At 52.1% G+C, this 14,469-nt stretch overlaps 1 protein-coding gene across 1 annotated transcript in view; it reads right to left on the reverse strand.

Moving 5' to 3' along the window:
* The window catches only part of HOXC13 (homeobox C13), a 33,710-nt gene extending 23,048 nt beyond the window's left edge, over window positions 1-10,662 (reverse strand). The window contains exons 1-2 of the mRNA XM_078871180.1: window positions 10,527-10,662; window positions 5,942-6,628 (exon numbers count right to left, since the gene is read on the reverse strand). Of these exons, the coding sequence (XP_078727306.1) occupies window positions 5,942-6,628; window positions 10,527-10,662 (823 nt within the window). The remainder of the gene's footprint in view (window positions 1-5,941; window positions 6,629-10,526) is intronic.
* Between the last annotated feature and the right edge of the window lie 3,807 nt (window positions 10,663-14,469).

Below are 14,469 nucleotides of genomic sequence, written 5' to 3' on the forward strand. Positions count from 1 at the left end.
GGGGGATCTTTGTCTTTGTACTGGAAATTATCTCCCTCCGCCATGTTAATTAATTGATCAGCTGTAGCTATGTCTCCGGATTAAATTAAACGCAAGCTTGTTTTGCGTTTTTTTTGTTGGTTAGAGACACAATTATGTATTTTTAGTGAACAAAAATAAATGATAATTATCTCGCGGAAAGGCCTTCTTGCGAAGACAGCCGTTATTCATCCAGCAGTGGATGTATGATGCCTGATGATGCTAGATGCTGATGATGCAATATAATAATAATAATAATTTTTAGTCAATATTCTCAAAAAGGCAATTTTATCCGATATATTTATTCAATAAAACGATATGCACCCAAGCACTGGTATGCAGACTCACAATCTTTATTTATCCTGGAGAAATCCGATGAGCTATGAAGCTATTTTTTCACAGATGTCCAGTGGGCGGGGGGGGGGCAGAAAGTTGCAACAACAAACAATTCAACACAACGAAAGTAAAAGAAAATGACTATTTAAAAAAAATACCTAAAATAGATCAAGTACATATATAAGTAAAAATTACATAAGTTGCATACGATAGTCGTACGTTTGTATAAACGTACCATACAATATGGGTATTATGGTCTTACACCATGTAGGGTGTATACTCTTAGGTGGGACCGTCACACCTGATGACGGAGACTTGTGTTGCCTCCGAAACGTTGTGATTTATAATTTTATTTCTATTATTATTTCTATTATTTTTATGTTTACCTACGTGACTTTACCGAAAAACCCTAAGAGTAGGAATCCTTGCAGTCACGAAAGCTTCAAATCTAGAACATGTAGGGTGTGTTGAAGACCATGTACTGGATTTTTACGTATTAATCTATATACATTTTCGACATCGGTTAAATCTTACGGCATATTGCATCGGATACCCGATTACCTTGAAACGTATGTGCGTGTCTATGTAGATATTTTATTATTGTTTACATTCGATATGTATACGCACAGACACGACACGCACGAGTGTGTATGTGCCTGATACGTTAAGCGTGTACGTATTTGATATGTAGAATTACGTGTGCAAGACGCACACACGCGCGTACATGCTTACTACGTCTGTGTTGTGGGCACGCGCAGAAAGAACGATCCATTAAAGTAGAGGAACCTTAAACGAAAACCGGTAATGTAGTCGAACCGGTTTCAGGAATTTATTTACCCGTTTCAAAAGTCGAGAAACCGGTGGTTACTTTATTAAAGTTGAATTTTATCAATTTTTAAATAATTCTAATCCTTGCCATTCTGCGAACAATTCAAACCGCGTGGCGCACTTTCGCCTCGTTTTTCCGTTTAATACTCGAACCGAGGCGGGTTCACCAAACTCGCCGCCTTCAAATACACGCCGACTCGTTCCACGCCGCGCGCGCCCGATGATTGTTCAACACTTTCCCACGTGACGCGCCAAGCAAGTCACGCGGTCTGCGTCGCGCGGAACACGTGGCGTTTGCGGACGCGCACGTGGAACGCGTGTACACACGCACGCACACTGAGCTCAGTCGTGCATTTTAATTATATGAACGCAGCCGGCGTGAATTGGGTGTAAAGGGACAAGCGGTGTGATTTTGTAATAGCTGAGCGGAGCCGGGGGGGGGGGGTAATTGCCTTGCGCAAGGGTCGGCATCACGCGGCTCTTTAACGCGGACTGCTTCGAAGCTCCCGACAGTTCCAGTTGCAAAGTAACAAAACAAAAACATCACGCACAACGTCCCACCCCCCTTAATTATTTTCGATAATCTAAAACAAGCTCAACAACGATTCGTGACGCGGCATTGCAAATCATTGTGCGCGCGTGTCCTTCTTAAGATAGCAATTACACGCAAAAAAAAAACCGCACATACGGTTTGACGTTGTTAAGTAACGTCCTGTGTTCGCATATACGTTGCGGCTCAATCAATATTGCAGTTTCTGTTGTTGTTGTTGTGCCGAATTCGAAGCAAATGTTTCTCCTTGTTATTTTGGGTGAACGAGCCCCGATTTAGACGTGGTTTGGAAGCTGCACAGTTTTCTACATGTGGGGTCAAACCGGTAACGGATATTAACCGGTTTTGTTTTGTTTAATACGGTTATCGATACCGTGCGTATACCGCACACATCGACTGCATGCGCACGGTGCGCGTATTTACCTGTGGAATTGATTGTGTGCACACTACCGAATGCCACCGTTACAACACGAGAGTGAGCGTGCACGTACACATTCACACAGTGCGTACAATCCGCACCGCACCATGCGTGTGGACGTCATTGATACGTACACACAAATTACATTGCACCATTACAGTTGCGTGTGTGTGTGTATATATGGGGAGCGGTAGTGTAGCGGTTAGTGCGCTGCGCTATGAACCCGGCGACCCGGGTTCGATTCCCGTTCACGGCCAACACCAGTGGCGATTATCTGAACCGGTCCTGGGCCTCCCATAGGTCGACTCAGCCTCAAATTAGTACCTGGTGCGGTGTTTAAACATCACCACTAGGGAGACAAAGGCGGTCGGGCGTGGTGCTGGCCACCCACCCCCTCGTGTACCGTTGCGGCCTTCATAGGTGCTCGCTAACAGCACTTGCCCCTACAGTCTGCTAAGGCTATATGGGGGATCTTTTCATAAACACACACACACAACTATATATATACAAACACACGCGCCACTTATTTCAAAACATTTCTTGCTGTGGTTTTCACACCTGACGTTGATTTCTTGAGTTGCAATCGAAACGTCGTGAGAATTTTATTGTTCTATTTTTTTTATTATATTATTATTTCCCTTCTACGTGACTTTACCGAAAGAACCAATAATATGAAACTCTGTGAATGTACATATATATGTATGCACTTGTTAGATATGCACGTAACGATTACATACGGAATATAATACGCAATGAGCACATGGCATTTATGTACACTGGTGTGTACATACAGGTTGTACATAATATACACTCGATTAATATATCTATTCCATATGTACATACCAATTTCATTAACAATTTACGCGCGGTGTGTACATATATATGTAGATACACACAATATTACACTCGTTTGTATGCCGTGTGTACACAATAATTACGCATCTTATATATACAATATACACAATGTATAAATACATCGCACGGACGTTATACAACTTTGTGTGTGTGTACATAAATTAGCATGCGTAATAGCCACAGGTGTGTGTGTGTACGTAATATGCAATTGTAAACAGAAACGTCTAAACAATATACAAGTCTATGTATTTTACATGAATAATAATTATAAAACATGCGCATTTCACGCAATGCACACTAAAGCACACATAATACACACACACGCATCGCTACACGCACACGTGTTGCTACACACGTATAACTCGCAACACGTATTTATTATCCACGTACATAACAGACAAAAACACAGGTTCCCCCGTGTAGCCTGTAACAGACTGTTGGGGCAAGTGCTGTTAGCGAGCACCTACGAAGGCCGGCACGGCACACGAGGGGGTGGGTGGTCAGCACCACGCCCGGCCGCATTTGTCTCCCCAGTGGCGATGATTTTAGACACCGCACCAGGTACTCATTTGAGGCCGAGTCGACCTAGGGGGACGCCCAGGACCGGTTCAGGTAATCGTCACCACCGGTGTTGATCGTGAGCGAAAATCGAACTCGGGCCGCCGGGTTCATAGCGCAGCGCGCTAACCGCAGCGCCACCGCTCCCCACGAACACGCAAACACACACGTACACACGAACACCCAAATACATAAACACAGCCCATCCTCACGCATATACAAACACACAATGCAGTATACCACACACACCCATACAACAAAAACACAACGTTTACAAACGCGTATATAAAAGACAACACACACTCGCTCACACACACACAGAGATAAACACACAAACTCCCTGACGCAAATACACACATCCACACGCAAAGACAAAGATCCCCCAAATAGCCCTAACACACTGTTGGGGCAAGTCCTGTTAGCGAGTAGCACCTACGAAGGCCGGCACGGCACACGAGGGGGGTGGGTGTCCAGCACAGCGCCCGACCGCCTTTGTCTCCCCAGTGGCGATGTTTACACACCGTACCAGGTACTCATGTGAGACCCAGTCGACCGAGGGGAGGCCCACGACCAATTCAGATAATCGTCACTGATGTTGATGGCCGTGAGCGGGAATTGAACTTGGGACGCGGGTTCGTAACGCAGCGCTCTAACCGCTGCTCCACCACTCCCCAACAGACACCACACACACACACGCCCAAAGACAAACGAAACAGATCCCCCCGTGTAGCCTCAACAGACTGTAGGGGCAAGTGCTGTTAGCGAGCAGCACCTATAAAGGCCGAAACGGCACACGAGGGGGTGGGGGTTGGCCCACACCACGCCCGGCCGCCTTTGTCTCCCCAGTGGTGATTTTGGCACATGACAGCAGGTACGTATGCACACGCAGACCTTTACAACGCGAACGTGTACAATACCGACACACACTCCCCTGCACACTCACCCTTCCAAAAGACAAAAATCGGCACTGATGACAAGGGGATGGGTGGCCAACACCACGCCCGGCCGCCTTTGTCTCCCAAGTGGCGATGTTTAACACAGCGCATCAGGTACTCATTTGAAGCCGAGTCGACCTAGGGAAGGCCCGGGACCGATTCAGATAATCGGCACTGGTTTTGGCCGTGAGCGGGAATCAAACCCAGGTCGCCAGGTTCGTAGCGTAGCGCGCTAACCGCTGCACCACCGCTCCCCCACCCGTGTACACTCACACACAGACACACAGACACTCACCCGTGTACACACACACAGACTCTCACCCGTGTAAACACACACACACACTCACCCGTGTACACACAGACACCCGTGTACACACACAGACAGACACACTCACCCGTGTACACACACACAGACACCCGTGTACACACACACACAGACACCCGTGTACACACACAGACAGATACACTCACCCGTGTACACACACACAGACACCCACCCGTGTACACACAGACACTCACCCGTGTACACACACACAGACACCCACCCGTGTACACACAGACACTCACCCGTGTACACACACACAGACACCCACCCGTGTACACACACACTCACCCGTGTACACACACACAGACACCCACCCGTGTACACACAGACACTCACCCGTGTACACACACACACATAGACAGACACACTCACCCGTGTACACACACACAGACACCCGTGTACACACACACACAGACACCCGTGTACACACACAGACAGATACACTCACCCGTGTACACACACACAGACACCCACCCGTGTACACACAGACACTCACCCGTGTACACACACACAGACACCCACCCGTGTACACACAGACACTCACCCGTGTACACACACACAGACACCCACCCGTGTACACACACACTCACCCGTGTACACACACACAGACACCCACCCGTGTACACACAGACACTCACCCGTGTACACACACACACATAGACAGACACACTCACCCGTGTACACACAGACACTCACCCGTGTACACACACACACAGACACCCACGCGTGTACACACAGACACTCACCCGTGTACACTCAAACAGACACCCGTGTACACACACAAACCCTTACTCGTGTACACACACAGACAGACACACATCCGTGTACACACACACACAGACACACACTCACCCGTGTACACACACACTCACCCGTGTACACACACACACAGACATCCGTGTACACACAGACAGACACACACACAGACACACACACAGCCAGACACACACACGTGTACACACACACATAGCCACTCACCCGTGCACACACACACACAAACCCTTACCCGTGTACACAGACACTCACCCAGACACCCGTGTACACTCACCCAGACACACCCGTGTACACACACAGACACACACGCCGCTCACAGCCACTCGCACTCACTCCGACCTCACCTGCGAGCGGCGACTTCCACAGGTGTGACAGCTGACTCTGCTCCTTGGCGCAGTACATTTGCCCGTTCCATCCATTGGGCAGCGCCCACGGCTGATGGTGGTATCCGTCCATTCCGTGGTGAAGGATGGGGTCGTGGCGACCTTCGCTCGGCGGGGCGAGCGACGCGTGCGGCACCACGGGCATGTCTAAGTAGCCCGGCATGTGCTGATGATGGTGGTGGTGGTGGTGATAAGCGCTGCCGTAGCTGGGGTAGAAGGCGAAGTCTTTAGCTGCACGCCCGCTCGTGTAATCATCACCCACACCGCCTCCACCAATACCACCACCACCAACGACACCGCCTCCACCACCACCACCACCGATACCACCGCCGCCACCACCGACGCCGCCGCCTCCAGCAGCAACGGATGAGCCGACGCCGTTGCTCGGTTGTAGTCCGACGGAGACGTCCTGCACGTATTTGTCGACGAGCGAGTGCGGCCCGTAGCCCGAGGCGAGGCTCGCGGCGGCCGTCTGCGCCGCCGATCCGCAGGTCGCTTTCACGTGGGCGCCCATTCCGTGACCCACGCGGCAGCCGTAGTAGCCGCTCGCGCCGAAGGGGTAGCCGTAGCCGAGGGTGGCGGCCGTCGGGGAACCTTGCGGGGCCTGGCAAGGTGGGCACGAGGAGGAGGAGGAGGTCTTCACGCCGTCTGTCAAGCGATGGGGGGGGGGGCGGGGGGGGGGAGACATACACACGTGGAGGTAATAGGTGATTTGATTGATGATGATACGATAGTGTACGCGCGCGCGCGGATGGATGTATGGTGTGTTGTCATTATTAGAGGTTTGTGTTGGGTTAGATCGCGTGAAATGTGTGTCGTTAAACCCGCCACCACCCGACACAGCCAACTAGTATGGGTTGTTACATATTCAGAATGTGGCCAATTCGTCACTAGTACAGCACTAACCGGTGTGTTGGAGAATCAAGCCACAGCATTTTCACTCCGAGTACGACGTTTCTATATTTTCGCGATCTCACCAAAACAACCTTTATTGTGGACGATATAGGTCGCGAAAGTCTGCTACGTGTTTAATGGTGTATTGTGTGCCACGTGTACATGCGTGTGCGTGCGTGCGTGTACACGTGCTCACGGCCAACACCAGCGACGATTATTTGAACCGGTCCTGGGCCTCCCCGAGGTCGCCTCAAATGAGTAGCTGGTGCCGTGCGTAAACATCGCCACTGGGGAGACAAAGGCGGCCGGGCGTGGTGTTGGCCACCCACCCCCTCGTGTGCCGTGCCCGGCATTCATAGGTGCTCGCTAACACGACTTGCCCCTCTACAGTCTGTCAAGGCTACACGGGTGATCTTTGTCTTTGTGTTACCGAATGCGCACACACGAACACGTGTGCGCATTGTGGGGAGCGGTGGAGTCGCGCTGCTAAGAGAACTCGGCGATGCAGATTGATGATGATGACGATGCAGTGCTCGTGATGCTGACGATGGCTGTGTTCTGTGATCTTTTGAAGCGCACGCGATTCGTGTAGTAGTCCAGCCACGTAGAAGGCATGCGGATGATGATGTTGGTAACGATGCTGATAATGATGGTGCAATGACAAAGTCATCGATAGGATGATGATGATGATGGTGGTGTTGTACGCGATGCTGTGGCGATGCCACAGCACGCAATGATAATGACAATATCGATTATGATTATTATTATGGAGGTAATATAATAATTGATCTGGAGACTGTCATACAACCGCGGCGAGTATCCGCGATGTTCCTTCTTGGCTCGCGGTCAAATTTCATCGAGATGATGACGCGTGCCGTTTGCGATGATGACGATGCTGTCCGAAGATACGAAGACGATGTCTAGATGCAATCATCAGCGGCCTCCTCATGATTGTATAGATCACGATGATGACGGGACAAGCGCAAATCAACCACGACGACGACGACGCATGATCACAATCGATGCAATCATTACCACCCCATCGTACGTACAGTACTGTACATGCAATCAATCTCTCTCGCGCACACACACGACACACACGCGTGTGTGTGTGTGAAGCGGTAGTGTAGCGGATAGCGCGCTGCGCTATGAACCTGGCGATCCGGGTTCGATTCCCGCTCACGGCCAACACACGATTATCTGAACCGGTCCTGGGCCTCCCCTAGGTCGACTCAGCCTGAAATGAGTACCTGGTGCGGTGAGTAAACATCGCCACTGGGGAGACAAAGGCGGTCGGGCGTGGTAGCTGGCCACCCACCCCCCCCGCGTACCGTTCCGGCCTTCATAGGTGCTCGCTAACAGCACTTGCCCCTACAGTCTGTTAAGGCTATACGGGGGATCTTTGTAAATTTAGCCGGTACGAGAGGATGGCGTCTATCATGGGGCGCACAAAGGGAGGCATTGGCCTGGCCAGAACCACGCACTACCAGCCGCCTTTGTCTCCCCCGGTGCGGATATTTAAAAAAAAATCGCACCAGGCCACTCATTTCAGTCGATCTCAGGAACTGGTTTAGATCGTCGCTTCAAATGACGTCCGATATATTGGCAAGAGCAATAAGCGAGACTCCAACTCGGGGTTTGCTGGAATTCAGAGCGCAGTGCGCTAACCACTGCGCCACTACTCCCCACCTATGTATAAAACACAAAGACAAAGATCCCCCCGTACAGACTGTTGGGGCAAGTTCTGTTAGGGAGTAGCACCGAAGAAGGCGCTCCTTGCTAACACCACTCCCGGCCGCCCTTTTTCACCGCACCGGGTCACACATTTAAGGCTGAGTCGACCTAGGGGGGAGGTGCAAATATTCGCCGTTGTTGCTATTGGCCGTGAGCGGCAATCGAACTTGGCCCTTGCTGGTTTCGTTGAATCGCAGCGCGCTAACCACTGCGCCACGGCTCCCCCAACTCCATACGCGCAGAATCAGAATCTTTATTTATCCTGGATGAACTGTGAAGCTCTTTCACATGTCCAGTAGGACAAAGATCCCCCGTATAGCCTTAACAGACTGTTGGGGCAAGTGCTGTTAGCGAGCACCTCTGAAGGCCGGAGCGGCACACGAGGGGGTGGTTGGCCAGCACCACGCCCGACCCCGTTTGTCTCTCCAGTGACGATGTTTACACACCGCACAAGGTACTCATTTGAGGCCGAGTCGACTTAGGCGAGGCCCAGGACCGGTTCAGATAATTGTGACTGGTTGCTGGCCGTGAGCGGGAATCGAACTCGGGTAAGCCGGGTTCGTAGCGCGGCGTAGCGCTAACCACTGCGCCACCGTTCCTCATACAACACACACACGCAAACAACACGCACACCACACACGCTCACACGGACCCAACACACGCACAAAGATCCCCCCCGTGTAGACTGTAACAGACTGTTGTTGTACTGGCCACCCACATCCCTCGTGTGCCGTGTCGGCCTTCGTAGGTGCTCGTTAACAGCACTCTTGCCGCAACACACAGCACCACACACACAACTAGTACACACACCACCACACACTCACGCCACAACTAGTACACATACCAGGACACACACACACACACCCCCCAAGACAAAGATCCCCGTATAGCCTTAACAGACTGTTGGGGCAAGTGCTATTAGCGAGCACCTATGAAGGCCGCAGAGGCACGCAAAGGGTGTGGCCAGCTCTATGCCCGGCCACCTTTGTCTCTCCAGTGGCGATGTTTACACCCCGCAAGCCAGGTACTCATTTGAGGCTGAGTCGACCTGGGGGAGGCCCACGGCGGGTTAGGATAATGGCCACTGGTGTTGGCCATGAGCGGGAATCGAACCCGGGTCTATAGGTTCGTAGCGCAGAGCGTTGACCGCTAGACCACCGTTCCCCACACACCAACACACACATACCACCACACACACACCACACACATACACCACCACACACACACCACACACACACCACACACACACACACACCACCACACACACACCACACACACACCACCACACACACACACCACCACACACACCACACACACACCACACACACACCACCACACACACAATGGCACACGAGGGGGTGGGTGGCCAACACTACGTCCGGCCGCCTTTGTCTCCCCTAGTGGCGATGTTTACACACCGCACCAGGTACTCATTTGAGGCTTAGTCGACCTAGAGGAAGCCCAGGACCGGTTCAGATAATCATCACCGGTGTCGGCCGTGAGCGTGAATCGAACCCGGGTCGCCAGGTTCATAGCACACAAAACACACACACCACGACACACACACACACCACAATGCAAAAAAAGATCCCCCGTATAGCCTTAACAGACTATAGGGGCAAGTGCTGTTAGCGAGCACCTATGAAGGCCAGAACGGTACACGAGGGGGTGGGTGGCCAGCACCACGCCCGACCGCCTTTGTCTCCCCAGTGGCGATGTTTACACACCGCACCAGGTACTCATTTCAGGCTGAGTCGACCTAGGGGAGGCCCAGGAGCGGTTCAGATAATCGTCACTGGTGTTCGCCGTGAGCGGGAATCGATCCCTGGTCGCAAGCGTTCATAGCGCAGCGCGCTAACCGCTACACTACCGCTCCCCCACTGACACACACACACACCACACCCCACGACACACTAACCCGTCTGTCCAGCGTTCGCGGGCGCCATGCTGTCTTGCTGCAGGGTCCCCTTGCCGATGCCGTCCAATGCGCCGTTGTCGTAAAGGAACATGACGCGCTCCCCCAGACCCGGGTGCAGCACCAATGCCGAAGTCATAGCCCAGTCGAGTCCGGCATTCGAGCGAGACCCAGCCACGGGTTTTTCCTTTTTAACGCGACGTGGGGGGGTGGGTGGGTGGTGGGTGGGGTGGTGTGGGTCTTGAGGTTTTTGGGGAGGAGGTGCCTCTCGCTGAGTGTCTGGAGGCAGGATGGAGTGGTTTAGTGGTGGGGGCGCTGTGGGTTGAGTGTGCGGTGGTGTGGGGGGTGGGGTGGTGGGTGGAGGCTGGGTGGAGTCGGTGAGTGGTGGTGGTGGGGGGTGATGTGGACAAGCAACTGCAGCCACTAGCCGGGCTTCGCTGTCACCCCGACCACCACCACCACCACCGCCTCGTGATATGCAAATTGGCTATTGACGCGCACACGTGAAAATCTTCAGGATGTTTCACTTGGATCTACCTTTCTTTGGGGGGAGGGTAGGGGTGGGTGGGTGGGAGGTAAGGTGGAGGGCGATGAGGCTGGGGGGGGAGGGGGGAGAGGGTTTGGGGTTAGCGGGCCGTGGAAGGAATGCTAAATTGCCAAAGAGGAGTTTGGGACGAGAAGTGATGGGTAGGTTTAAACAATGAGACGCGGTTTGTCGTGTAATTTTTTTTGGCGGGCGTTGCTGCCTGCCGCCTGTGTTTATGCGTGTTCTGTGTTCTCTGTGTGTGTACGTGCGCGTGCAGGTAGACTCAGCCTCGAATGGATACCTGGTGCGGTGGTCGGGCGTGGTGCTGGCCATCCCTCGTGTGCCGTCCCTGCCGTCATAGGTGCTCGCTAACAGCACTTGCCCCAACAGTCTGTTAAGGCTACACGGGGCATCTTTGTATTTGTGTATAGATCGACCCAGCGTTAAATGAGTACCTGGTGCGTTGTGTAAACATCGCCACTCGGGAGACAAAGGCGGCCGGGCGTGGTTTCGGCCAGCCACCCCCTCGTGTGTTGTTCCGACCTTCATAGGTGCTCGCTAATAGCACTCGCCCCAATAGTTTGTTCAGGATATATGGGGGGGGGGGATATTTGTCCTTTGTTTGTGTGTTGTAGAGGTGTGTGGGTCACGTGTTGTAGAGGTGTGTGGGTCACGTGTTGTACAGGTGTGTGGGTCACGTGTTGTAGAGGTGTGTGGGTGACGTGTTGTAGAGGTGTGTGGGTCACGTGTTGTACAGGTGTGTTGGTCACGTGTTGTAGAGGTGTGTGGGTCACGTGTTGTAGAGGTGTGTGGGTCACGTGTTGTACAGGTGTGTGGGTCACGTGTTGTAGATGTGTGTGGGTCACGTGTTGTACAGGTGTGTGGGTCACGTGTTGTAGAGGTGTGTGGGTCACGTGTTATAGAGGTGTGTGGGTCACGTGTTGTAGAGGTGTGTGGGTCACGTGTTGTACAGGTGTGTGGGTCACGTGTTGTAGATGTGTGTGGGTCACGTGTTGTACAGGTGTGTGGGTCACGTGTTGTAGAGGTGTGTGGGTCACGTGTTATAGAGGTGTGTGGGTCACGTGTTGTAGAGGTGTGTGGGTCACGTGTTGTACAGGTGTGTGGGTCACGTGTTGTACAGGTGTGTGGGTCACGTGTTGTTGAGGTGTGTGGGTCACGTGTTGTACAGGTGTGTGGGTCACGTGTTGTAGAGGTGTGTGGGTCACGTGTTATAGAGGTGTGTGGGTCACGTGTTGTAGAGGTGTGTGGGTCACGTGTTGTTGAGGTGTGTGGGTCACGTGTTGTACAGGTGTGTGGGTCACGTGTTGTAGAGGTGTGTGGGTCACGTGTTGTAGAGTTGTGTGGGTCACGTGTGGTAGAGGTGTGTGGGTCACGTGTTGTAGAAGTGTGTGGGTCACGTGTTGTAGAGGTGTGTGGGTCACGTGTTGTAGAAGTGTGTGGGTCACGTGTCGTAGAGTTGTGTGGGTCACGTGTTGTAGAAGTGTGTGGGTTACGTGTTGTAGAGGTGTGTGGGTCACGTGTTGTAGATGTGTGTGGGTCACGTGTTGTACAGGTGTGTGGGTCACGTGTTGCACAGGGGTGTGGGTCACGTGTTGTAGAGGTGTGTGGGTCACGTGTTGTAGAGGTGTGTGGGTCACGTGTTGTACAGGTGTGTGGGTTACGTGTTGTCCAGGTGTGTGGGTCACGTGTTGTTGAGGTGTGTGGGTTACGTGTTGTCCAGGTGTGTGGGTGTGTTTGTGAGCGGTAGTGTAGCGGTTTGCGGTCTGCACTAAAAACACGACGACCCGAGTTCGATTCTCGCTCACGGCAAGCAACCAGAGACGATTATCTGAACCGGTCCTGGGCCTCCGATAAGTCGACTCAGTCTCCAATGGGTACCTGGTGCGGTGTTGTAAACACCGCCACGATCGTGACAAAGGGAGGCCGGGCGTGGTGCTGACCACCCATCCACCCTCTTATGCCGTGCAGACCTTCGTAGGGGTTGTGTGTGCGATTTGTGTACAAACAATATTGGTTAACACGTACATTTTTTCTATATGTACAGAGTGTGAACACGTGTATTCAACTCTGTATGTGATTACACGCGTGTTCTCCAGATAACACACGTGTCTGTGTGTGTGAGAGTGTGTGCGCGTGGTGTTGGCCGCCCACCCCCTCGTGTGCCGTTCTGGCCTTCATAGGTGCTCGCTAACAGCACTTGCCCCAACAGTCTGTTAAAGCTACACGGGGGTGGGGGGGATCTTTGTCTTTGTGCGTGCGTGTGTTGTGTGCGTGTCTTGCCGTGTGTGTTGCATGCGTGTGCGGCGCGCCACGGACCTGACCGTACGAGTTCGATTCCCGGGCCACGGCGAACATCGGCGGCGGTGGTGGTGGTGGTGATGATGATCGGAGCCAGACTCGGGCCTCCGCCTTGCCTGTCCATCTCTTCTATCTGAAACTCCGATGTTTAAACGCTTTACATAGTTCAAAGCCCGGAGGCCTTATATATTTTTTGTTTGTTTGCAATGCGTAGTGCTTTGAAAAATAAATCACGACGATAGTAATACGTAATTCAAGTTTTTATTAACAGAACACGTGCACGTGAAATGCATTTGAATTCGTTCGCGAACGCCGCTGCGGCGATGTGCCTGGGGTTACGGGGGAGGAATCCAGGAATCCAGCACGGCACCTCAGGTCCGACTGCCTTATGGGTTACGGGGAGGAAACGCGGACCGCTGGATTATCGGAGCTGTTATATCCTTGCCTGTTTATAACACGCGGAGGGCTTTGGCGACCGATATCATCCATAATACACGTAGGGGCTTTCTCTGTGTCGTTAAACCCGCCACCACCCGACACAGCCAATTAGGAAGGTTTTGCCACGTAAAACATAACACGAAAATTCGCTACTAGTACAGCACACCGGTGTGGCGGAGAGCAAATCCACGCCGTCTCCTCGTCTATTCATGGATTTGCGAACTGGTCAGACTGTGTCCGTTTAATATTTCTGCACCCGAAATTATTGTGTGTACTGCGATCGCTAAAAATGCTTTTCTTTACGAAACTTATTCTACGCAAGACTTATTATTTACGCTGTAGGGAATTGACTATTTCACGTCGGGCGTCGTTTTGTGGCAATGTTTTTATTTTTGACGTCCGATGCGGCGGCGATGCCCTTGCTTGGCTATTTTTTATCTTTTTGGCGTAGATTTCAACCTTCCTCGTGACCGTGTTAACATTTCAATTTGTTCAGATCGGTTTTGTTGTTGACAAATGTTGCGACGCAGGCCGCTCTTGCAAAACGAGACTCATCCTTGTCGCTTGAGTTTACGCAATGGTTACACGACATCATCATCTTGAACTTGACTCGGCTCTTAAAATGAGTACCTGTTTCGTACGTGCGGAGGTCCGTATGTTTGG

Source organism: Lampetra fluviatilis, chromosome 31 (genome assembly GCF_964198595.1).
Source record: "Lampetra fluviatilis chromosome 31, kcLamFluv1.1, whole genome shotgun sequence".
NCBI classification, from domain to species: domain Eukaryota; kingdom Metazoa; phylum Chordata; class Hyperoartia; order Petromyzontiformes; family Petromyzontidae; genus Lampetra; species Lampetra fluviatilis.